Here is a 10,523-nt window from a genome sequence, read left to right as displayed (position 1 = left end):
GCACAACCAGCAAAACAGTCACGCGAATGACTCCACGCAGAACACAGCAGCCTGCACAACAGCACCATCCAAGCCATCACAAACCTTCACTACCAACGCAGCTCGCCCAAAATAAGCAACCTGGTAGAGAACAAGACTTGGACCGGCATGCAACACAAGACCCGCTGTTGAGACAACTTTCTCCAGCACAACCGGACAAACAACGACGCCATCGAGTCAATAGACTCCAACACATCAAGATTCCCACAAAATCACACACATCGTTAACACTCACCGGAGAGCCATGTAGGAATCTCGTCGTCGTCATCGTCATCGAAACCTTCGAGAATATTCCGCAACAACAAACTACATTCCCGAAACCCAGACGACATGCACCTGCAGTCGTTATATTAAACTCAGGCGGAACGCCCCTACCAGTCGAGTGGAACCAAAACGGTCGAAACACGCCGCCACCATTAAAATACATCGAGCGGAAAGGCGCCAAGCATTCCAGAAAATTCGACGCCTCGACGAAAACAAAATTCCTCTCGTACGCGTCAATAACCACTTCCATCAAGCATTCCAGAAAATTCGACGCCTCGACGAAAACAAAATTCCTCTCGTACGCGTCAATAACCACTTCCATCAAGCATTCCAGAAAATTCGACGCCTCGACGAAAACAAAATTCCTTTCGTACGCGTCAATAACCACTTCCACCAAGCATTCCAGAAACACTATAAAAGAAGGTACAACGCAAACAAGACCAGTCGACCCACAACAGCAAGCGTCGACACACAGCACCAGACCAGTCGACCCAGAGCAGCAAGCGTCGACACACAGCAGCAGACCAGTCAACATCCAGCTCCTGACCAGCCACCACTTCACTACGCGGACTTGGAAGAACAACCAGCCAGCAACACACTGCCGTATCCAGAGACTTGCTGAACATAGCCGAACGCCGAGCCAGCGACACTCTACCATATCCAGCGACTTGCCGAACATAGCCGAACAACGAGCCAGCAACACACTGCCGTATCCAGAGACTTGCTGAACATAGCTGAATGCCGAGCCAGCGACACTCTACCATATCCAGAGACCGCTGAACGACAAACTTTTGCCAACAATTAATCATACTTGTGTATACGTGTTACTACCAAATAAATACCATATTCAACATAGCTGTATTTAATACCGAACACAGACGAACCTGTCTATAATACATGGCGGACTGGTGGTGAAGAAGACCTTCACAACAAGACTAGATCCCCATAAAAGGCATGACAAAATATGGCGACGATATCAATATCGATTTCGATTCCGTTTTCAATTTCGATTCCGATTTCCGATTTCAATTTCAGTTCCGATTTCAATTTTAGTTCCGATTCCCGGTTTTGATTTCAGTTCCAATTTCCGATTCCCATTTCAGTTCCGGTTAGTGCCGGTTTTAGGGGAGGGCTGGGTCGGGCGGCGCCCGACGTTGCCAAATAAGTTTGGGCGCCGCTCGATACGTCAAAGGCGCTTTAAAATTTAAAATTAGAGCGCCAAAAGCCATACAAAATTTTAGATTAGAGCGCCATAGGCAACATTTTTTTTCTGGTGATGTTTAGAAAAAATTGCCCGAGAGCGACATTGGGTGTAAGGCCGGCACTGGGTCCGGTTCTGGATTCCTGTTTCAGTTCTGGATCCCTATTCCTTTTTCAGTTCCAGATCCGGATTCCTTTTCATATCAGATCAGGAATATGTTTTCAGTTCCGGTTCCCTTATATAATAAATAAAAAAACATTCGTTGTGTGTGTGTATTTCATTTCTGTTTGGTTGTCGTTAAATATTACATATTTTTTTATATTCAAATAAATTTAATAAAATGAAGACTGTAGGAATTTTAGCTCAATTTTCTGCGAAAGAAAGCTTATAAGAGGCTTGTAAAAACAAATGAATATTTATTATTAGATTAGCCACGCCTAATTTGGATATTGTTATCCTGAAAAATATGGCAGTCCTAAATGTAATTTGAATTGTCATCTGGCAACTTCGGAACGCTGATAGAAGTCGTGAGGTTAGGTTAAGTCGTCGTCTGTCAAGTAATTTGAATTTAATATGTACCTGTAAATACGAACAGTTCTTTGGAATGGAAACTCACGAGGCTTGCTTGAATTTTCCAATAAAATTAGAGAAAATAAAATGCGAACCCGATACAGCATTTTATTCCATTGATCCAATTGATAACAATGAAGATGAATATTCATCGAAAATTTTCCAGGTAAATTAAGCACGAGTTTTTAATTTTTGAATACGACATTTTACTCCTTTTGAAAAGCTGACAACTTATTATCCCCATTTTCAATTTTAGAACACTAGTACGAAACTTAAAGATCCTCAATACTCAAAGCAACCACGAATACCTTTTCAAGACGAAACTCCAGTAATTGTTAAACAAGAGAATAGTTTTAATAGTGAACGGTAATGTGAACTTTATTACATTTCAAATTTTAAGAATACATATTTATATTTATATTAAAACTTCCATTTATAGTGAATCAACAGGTGAACCGGTAATAACATCTGAATCTCCCAAACAATATGAATCTGAATATAATTTTACATCAACTGAAAATAGTCATAAACATAATAAATATGAATGCCAAGATTGTAAAAGACACTTTGAAACAGAAAAGTCGTTCAATTTTCATGCATTTGTATGCGGTAAGTTTTTCATTATCTTATATCGTGTATACTTACATAGATTTATTTTATTTTAAAAGGAAAACCAATAGTCTTAAATCAAAACAGAACAAATAATAAAATACATTGCAAAAGACCAATTATAGGTTTATCCTCCAGGCATATCTATCATGCACACAACTTTCATCAACTTTCTTAAGCTCTTCCATCCATCATCTTCCTGGTTACCATTCTGGTTCTTTTTCTCATGCATTCAACACTTATTTGTCTATATTCAAATCCCACCATTTTCCACTTCAAACTTTATCTGCTATTTTGGTCATGCTCTCACCCGTGTATTTATTTTTCGATTTCTTGTTATTCCGAGGATTTATACTTTTTGGGTAAACCTGATTTTATAAAGCATTCTTGTTATTGATGAAAATTTTATTTTTTCAGATAAAATTGATCAAGATGCGTGTAAAAGTGTGAGAGGCAATGCAAAACTGAAGCGTAATGATCCTGAACCTAAACCACTAGATACTAAACCAATTAAAAATGATACTGAAAAATCGTTGAATGAAGAATTGGTGAAAAGAGATTTGTTTCAATGTTGTATTTGCAGTGCATATTTCCCTAATAAAATTTTGTTGCATAATCACGTATGTGGCAAAGTTCGTAAGATTTCATACCCGTGCAGCTTTTGTCCAAGAGAGTTTTCTCTAAAATCATGTCTGACGAATCATATGAAAATTCACAAATATGAACCAGGAAGAGCTCTCAAAGACTGCCCAAGCGACTTTCTAAAAATCCCTTATTCAATTGGTAGAATACGATCGAAAACTTTCCAAGATAAAAATATAGTGTTTATCGATGCAGGATCTTCAGGAGACGAATTTATTCTGCCTAACGATTAATGTCTTCATGTATATATTTAATTTGGGTCTACCTCACGGGGCGGAATGTGAAATGCTGGAAAACGCAAATATCAGAAGGCAAAGATCAAAAATCGAAAGATCAAAAAAAAGGGTGCATGGTAAACGGTACATGCTCACGTACGTACTCACTTAATTTGCGCGAGCAGGATACAACAGGAACAAGAGGAACAGGCTCTTCCTCCCGTATTAATGTGCGCCCGCAGAATACGGGAGGAAAAGCCTGTTCCTCTTGTTCCTGTTGTATCCTGCTCGCGCAAATTAAGTGAGTATGTACCGTTTACCATGCACCCTTTTTTTGATCTTTCGACTTAAGATCTTTCGATTTTCGATCTTTGCCTTACGATATTTGCGTTTTCCGACATTTCACATTCCGGCCCGTCACAGAGACCGATTTAATTTCTACATCATTTCCAAAAACTCACTTATTAAGATGGTGTACTTGCTGCATCCCCAACAAATAAATACATTATATAAAGTTTCAATTATTGTCAACCTTTTTAATAAATATTCGTGGATGTTAATTGAATGGAGACTAAGCTCGAATTGTAATGTAATAAAATATAATAAACATGAACATTTGGTATTCTAAAAACATTATATTTGTAGATTAAAAATTAGCTCAAAATGTAATATTGTATGTACTATTTTATTAATAGATCTTATAATACGTAAATTAAATAATTTAAATTATAAATATTTGTAAATAAGTTTTTCACAGTATGTATTTTAATTTTAAAAATAAGTGAAAAATATATGATGTTCACCAAAATAACTTTGTACGTATGTACATAGATTGAAAATCTTATCTTATATTATCATTTAGAAATCAATATCCCAACCAGACGTTTCATCGGGTGGCATTTTGTATTTTTCATATTTGTCAAAGTTTGTTAAATCTAAATGGTCTTTTATGGGTCTAATTAATGGCGCCGTCATTTTACCTTCTCGTAGTTTGTCCCAGTCGAATCCCATATACCACCTAAAACAACAATAACATCACATTGTGCAAAATTAAGACGCCAATTTCACAAAAGCAATAAATTACCTGTGATTCTTTATATCTTTTATTCCATTCCTCAAATAACCCAATCTCTCGGTAGGGAAAGACCTGCATAATTTTCGTATAAGTGGCTGTGCAACTTTTGGAATTTTTGATGTAAACTCTATAGCATCAATTCCTCGGATGATCAAATTATACGTTTTCACTTGATTCGTTCCACGGAATGGCGGTTTGCCAACCAATAATTCATGAATAAGTATACCGAGAGTCCAATAGTCAGCAGCTCTGTCGTGTCCATTGCCGAGTATGACTTCCGGCGCAACATACTCGGGAGTTCCAGCAAACGTGTATGTCTTAGATCCACTAGATAAGTATTTGGCATAACCAAAATCCACCTGTTGATTGAAAACTTATGTGATTAAATATTCTAAGTATCAGATATTCAAAATGTAACATGTTCTACCAGTTTAACATAGCCTCTAGAATCCAACATAAGGTTTTCAGGTTTCAAATCCCTATACACAATGTCCAAATTGTGTATGTGTTCGAAAGCTTCAACAACACATGCAGACATGAAACGTGCTACTTGTTCGTTGAAATGACCTTTCTTTTGCAATATCGTCCAAACATCACCGCCAAGTATGGGTTCCATCAACAAAAATAAGTGTTTATTGTCTTTATATGTTCTGTACAATCTAAAAATTAAAACACGTTTGAATAAAGTTGAATGTCTCGATATAAGATTTGATTTCATATGAATATATTATACATACTTGCATATAAATGGACTGTTGCATCGGAACATTATACTTTTTTCGCTAAATACGTGTTCCTGTTGCTGTTGATACAACACTTCTACTTTCTTCAACCGTTTTAAAGCGAACGTTTGGGTTCTGTTTTTACCATACTGTACAAGCTCAACACGTCCGAATGCACCGACTCCCAGCGTTCCCACAATTTCTAAATCTTCCAGTTTTATCTTTTCATACTCTAATATAAAAATTCCCTCATTAAACATGTATATATTGATCAATGCTACAAAATAATAGAAACATTTCATATTTCATACCACTCGTGACTGCTATTTGGTTTCTCTTGACCAAATTTGATGGCCGAGCTGATGTGTAGTTTTTGCCTTTTAGATCTTCAATGCCTCCCATAAATTCATTGAAAGGTCTGTTTAAAAATATTTTCAATGTTAAAAATATAATAAATTTATACAATGTTCATACAAACAATAAATTATTACACTCTTTCCATAGTTAAGCATTCAACGCCGGGTGCTTTGGCTGTAACGGTTGCAAGTCTTCTATCTTCGTGTAAAAGAGCCTGTTCTCCGAAATAATCACCTCTAGACAATTCATTCACAAATTGATCTGGACCAGTATCCGTCAGCCGTTTGGTAATTATAACAGTACCACCCCTAATTATATAGAATTTATCACCATGCTCACCTTGTCGCACAATCATTGTTCCAGCTGCGAAAAATTCCTGCAATTTTTTTTAGTATTGCTAATAAAATATGTATACAACCGAAACAAATGATTATTTTTAATGCATCACTTACGCGTTTTAAGAAATCTGATACTTTGACCAAATTTGAGCCATGTATGTCTTTAAGAAGTGGTACGGATGACAAGAATCGTACATTGTCTTCTTGTTCCTGTTTCCCGCTCCTGACCATAATTTTTTGAAAAACTTTTCTATCCAAAACCCAGACTCTCGCATTGCTTGTTGCTGCAGTTAATATTAAGTTTGTACTTTTCTAATGCCAATATTGTCTTCACATCAAGAAATATAACGTGTTTTGATAATTACCTTTAATTGATGCAAATCTTTTGGCTTTGTATAGTATAGCCAATTCTCCAAAGACTTCTCCGGCACCGAATTTTTTAACTGATTTTCCTGATTTGATGACTTCAAAGCTACCCACATCCGAAACATATAAATGAGATCCAGTTTCGCCTTCTCTAATTATAAAATCGTCTGCGGAATATTCTTCTGGTTGCATTGCTTCAATCACAGAATTCATTCGATCATCATCTAATAAGTTTCTTATAAAATCGTTAGCCAGCAATGCTTTTTTCAATACACCATACGACCTATAAATCAACATATTAATTAACTATTATATCTTGATATTTTTCTTACTGCAACATTATATGCATATGTATTATACTTACTGTTCATTCTTTTCATATTTTTTGTACGTTATTTCTTTTAGCGGTTGACTTGAATCTATTCCGGACATAATGATGCCCTCCTTTCTTATGGGCGCTGCCTCTTCTTCATCTTTACTGTCCCCCATTACAAATTCAGAAACTGGACGGTTTTTCTTTAGTGGAGGCTCATCCATTGAAGTAGTTGTATTTCGTGTGTTCTCATCGTCCATATTACCATTGCTTGGCTCAACAATTGGAGTAGGTTGACTAGGCTCATTGGGTACAATAACCGGAGTTTGTCCAGGATATGGTTCGAAATTCTTTAGTAACAGAAATTGAATTATTTTCACAGTTTTCAAAGTTAACAACATAAAACAATGGAAGTGTAGCTCATTTTTTATAATACATAGAAATGAGCATAGTATTTCAAATGATATAAGCAATATGAAAATCACATACAAAAGAAGAGGAATCACTTTTTAAATTATAATTTTTGGTTTGGGAATGCTAATTACCGTTTAAAAGGTGTAGGTAGCATTGACGTATCATAAGATATAAGATTCATAAGAATCGCAATTTCGCAACGACCAGTAAAATTTTCATAATTTTCTAGAATTATAATGCGTCAGCTCTTATTAATGTATACTAATGCAATGACATTTTCGAATTCAAATGTATTAATCACTAGTTAAATAGTGTCTGTTTTTAAAAACAAACAATATGTACATAATAATTCTATACATATATTGAATTGATAAAACACGTCTCCGAAAGGTGATATTGATATTCATCTATCTTGTGTAATACATTTTCTGTTAATATTTTCACTATTATATCACTTCAATACTAATGTAATTGATGTATTATAAAACGTTACAAAACGTTTATTTTTTATTAAAAGTATTGCCATACTATTTTTATGACTCATCATGCCTTTAAAATAGGTACATATTAGTATATATTCGTTTACTTTAATTTCAGAAAATCAAAATTGACCCGTTCAAAAAAAAAATTCTATATATAACTTACCCTAATAGTTTCTCGAGGCTTAGATGGAGCAGTTGGGGCTTCTACTGGTAACTGGGTCAGATCGAAACCACCCTTTTCTCCCCACGAGAAGGGTGGACAAGTAAGACGTACCATTTTGGCCGTTTTAATGCACTTTAGTTCTCACTAAACGCACATTTACGAAATCGATAACCTTAACGTAGCAATACTAAAGACAATCTGAGATGTCATCCGTTCGAGAAACTGACACAGATAAGAGTTGAATTACATGTAGATTAATTGTGGCTGTTGTAATTAATACTTATCGCCAGGTGTTTTATACTTAGTTGATTTTCCACTTATGAAATTCTATTTTTGTTATTAAAACCACTTGAAGTACAGCTGATTTGCTATAAATATTTTATTATACATATATAAAATAGTTATTTTTAAACCAACCAAAAAATAGAAAACGAAGATCAATAAGATACATAGTTTTGTAATAAAATATTACAAGAAATAAATGATTTCAATTATTTATTGCATTTAAGTGTACATGTATTAATTGCATAAAAAATATTTTTATTATTAATATTTGAAAAATGTTTAACACCTGAATGACTACACCTTGGGTTTATCTTTTCGTATCATTATCTTATCATGATGACTTTTGATCAGCCAAGAATTCCATAATTATCAAGACTTGCTCATACATGTAGGTAAACATTTTGGAATTTATCTATGCACGAAAATAGTGTTAAAAATTCGTTGCATTCTTTCGTAAATATTCATCACTGCCATAAAACCATTTTAGATTACAGGAAAATTAAACAAATAACATATTTCCAGTTTTAATGTTCGTCAGATCATCTTTGACTTCATTATACATGTATAGACAAAATATTTACAGTAATAAACGAATGATAAGTATCCTTAAAATAATTTTAATATACAATACATATAACTAGATAGTAACTTGTACCAATTTGTACATAGAAAAATATTTAATATTCACGAATAAAAAATAATAATTAATCAGCAAAAATGTTCATTATAAATTATGATATATTAACTTATCATAAAAAATATGACATTCGAAAGGATAACGTTTTCACACAATCATCACACTTCCTCACTTGATATAATTACAATTTTTAATCACTTGTTGATTTAATCATGGTGGAAAATACACTCATCGGTCTTGAAAGTAAATCTTTAGGCTTTCCATCTTCAACAATGCATCCAGCGTCTAATACAATAACACGATCATAATCCATTATGGTTGATAGACGATGCTAAAAAAATGTCAATATATTTTTTTAAACCTCAATACGCAATAGAACAAAATATAAATTGTATTAACTTACAGCTACTGTAATCACTGTACAATTCTGTTGAGATAACACAGGCAAAATATTTGATTCAGTCTTGGGATCGAGAGCTGAGGTTGGCTCGTCCATTATTAAAAGTGGAGAATTCCTCAAAAGTGATCTAACGATGCCCATGATTTGGCGTGCTCCTCCACTACAACCACCACCACCTTCATTTATACATCCATCTGAAAATAGGAATGTTATAATTAAATCCATTGATATAAAAATATTCCTGCATGTACATAGATAGATTGAAATATAACCTAATCCTCCAGGGTATGAAGATATAGTTTCTTTAAAGCTAATCAGATCAAATATTTTCCATATTCTATCATCATCTATGACTTTCAAAGGGTTCAAATTATCTCGAATAGTTCCCCCAAATAATGTAACATCTTGCGGCACAATAGCAATTTTCGATCTCAAATCATGTAATGAGATTGTCTTTATGTCAGTTCCATCTATTGTTATATTTCCTTCACATATATCTACCATACAAAGTAGTGATAATAATAACGATGATTTGCCACTTCCTGTTCGTCCACAGATAGCAATCTATTTTTTTTTACCAAATTAATAAATTATAACAATTAAGAAGAAAACTCAAAAATTATTAAATGAATTATACCTTTTGTCCTGCAGGAATATGCAAATTTATATCTTTTATTACGGGTTCTTTTGTTTCACCATATCTTAAACTGACGTGAGAGAATTTAATTTCTCCATGCTGTAACCAATTTTGAGGCACTGAAATATCTGTAAATGAAAATTAATTATGAACATATTATATTATATAACATATGTATATTATATATATTTATATAAAGACGCTATTCTGTGTGTGTATGTGTGTGTGTGTCCTAACGCTAGCCGAACATCATGAATCGATAAAAAGCATAAACTTTGTTGTTAATTCATTCGTCGAGACTTGCCGTGGTGTCGAACCCGTGAACCCACAAACACAAATATCAGCGAGTTCAACCCAGAAACATACAGCGGCTTTACAATTTTCTGATTTTATTTAGCGAACCAGTTTTTAAACATTTTTTTCCATATTTAACAATTAAATATATATATTAAATTAATTATATTTTAAAAGAAATTGAAAATATTACACGGCGATAGAAAAAATGATCAAATATTTGCGTTAGATCGAACACATTTTCACAAATGTGCGCGATCGATTCCGTTTCCAGATTCCTGTTGCATTTCCGGTTCCGAATTCCCTTTTCAGTTCCAGTTCTGGATTCCTGTTTCATTTCCGGATCTCGATTCCGATTTCAGTTCTAAATCTTGATTCATTTTTTTGTTCCGGTTCCGGATTCCTATTTCAGTTCCGATTCCCGATACCATTTTCCGATTCCCGATTTTGATTTCCATTCCGGTAACTTTTAATATTATTTTTTATCGAATAATTTTATA

General features: G+C 34.1%; 3 protein-coding genes across 7 annotated transcripts in view; 1 reads left to right on the top strand and 2 right to left on the bottom strand.

Moving 5' to 3' along the window:
* The first annotated feature begins 2,013 nt into the window (after window positions 1–2,013).
* Window positions 2,014–4,111, top strand: LOC143915217 (uncharacterized). 2 transcript variants are annotated; one of them, XM_077435756.1, is made up of 5 exons: window positions 2,035–2,240; window positions 2,331–2,440; window positions 2,514–2,683; window positions 3,101–3,567; window positions 3,964–4,111. In XM_077435756.1, exons 1-4 carry the CDS (start codon window positions 2,109–2,111, stop codon window positions 3,556–3,558), a joined length of 870 nt encoding a protein of 289 aa, XP_077291882.1. In that variant the 5' UTR covers window positions 2,035–2,108; the 3' UTR covers window positions 3,559–3,567; window positions 3,964–4,111. The 2 variants fall into 2 exon arrangements, with proteins under 2 accessions (XP_077291881.1, XP_077291882.1); XM_077435755.1 differs by lacking the exon at window positions 3,964–4,111 and having other exon boundaries at window positions 2,014–2,240; window positions 3,101–3,645.
* An 88-nt stretch (window positions 4,112–4,199) lies between these two features.
* LOC143915765 (cGMP-dependent protein kinase, isozyme 1-like) lies at window positions 4,200–8,022 on the bottom strand. 2 transcript variants are annotated; one of them, XM_077436567.1, is made up of 10 exons: window positions 7,771–8,022; window positions 6,763–7,061; window positions 6,398–6,681; window positions 6,147–6,316; window positions 5,829–6,070; window positions 5,649–5,755; window positions 5,353–5,569; window positions 5,043–5,274; window positions 4,625–4,974; window positions 4,200–4,558 (listed from the first exon to the last, which is right to left on the bottom strand). In XM_077436567.1, exons 1-10 carry the CDS (start codon window positions 7,882–7,884, stop codon window positions 4,399–4,401), a joined length of 2,175 nt encoding a protein of 724 aa, XP_077292693.1. In that variant the 5' UTR covers window positions 7,885–8,022; the 3' UTR covers window positions 4,200–4,398. The 2 variants fall into 2 exon arrangements, with proteins under 2 accessions (XP_077292693.1, XP_077292694.1); XM_077436568.1 differs by lacking the exon at window positions 7,771–8,022 and adding an exon at window positions 7,257–7,645 and having other exon boundaries at window positions 4,208–4,558.
* Window positions 8,023–8,126: 104 nt separating this feature from the next.
* The window catches only part of Sur (Sulfonylurea receptor), a 34,065-nt gene continuing 31,668 nt past the window's right edge, over window positions 8,127–10,523 (bottom strand). For all 3 annotated transcript variants that reach the window (XM_077436564.1, XM_077436566.1, XM_077436565.1), the window contains exons 21-24: window positions 9,730–9,857; window positions 9,365–9,656; window positions 9,096–9,286; window positions 8,127–9,023 (exon numbers count right to left, since the gene is read on the bottom strand). In XM_077436564.1, the coding sequence (XP_077292690.1) occupies window positions 8,883–9,023; window positions 9,096–9,286; window positions 9,365–9,656; window positions 9,730–9,857 (752 nt within the window). In that variant the 3' untranslated portion in view covers window positions 8,127–8,882. The remainder of the gene's footprint in view (window positions 9,024–9,095; window positions 9,287–9,364; window positions 9,657–9,729; window positions 9,858–10,523) is intronic.

This window comes from Arctopsyche grandis, chromosome 8, assembly GCF_051622035.1.
Source record: "Arctopsyche grandis isolate Sample6627 chromosome 8, ASM5162203v2, whole genome shotgun sequence".
In the NCBI taxonomy this organism is placed as follows: domain Eukaryota; kingdom Metazoa; phylum Arthropoda; class Insecta; order Trichoptera; family Hydropsychidae; genus Arctopsyche; species Arctopsyche grandis.
The sequence above is the reverse complement of the archived record's forward strand: the minus strand, read 5'-3'. Positions and strand labels throughout refer to the sequence as shown.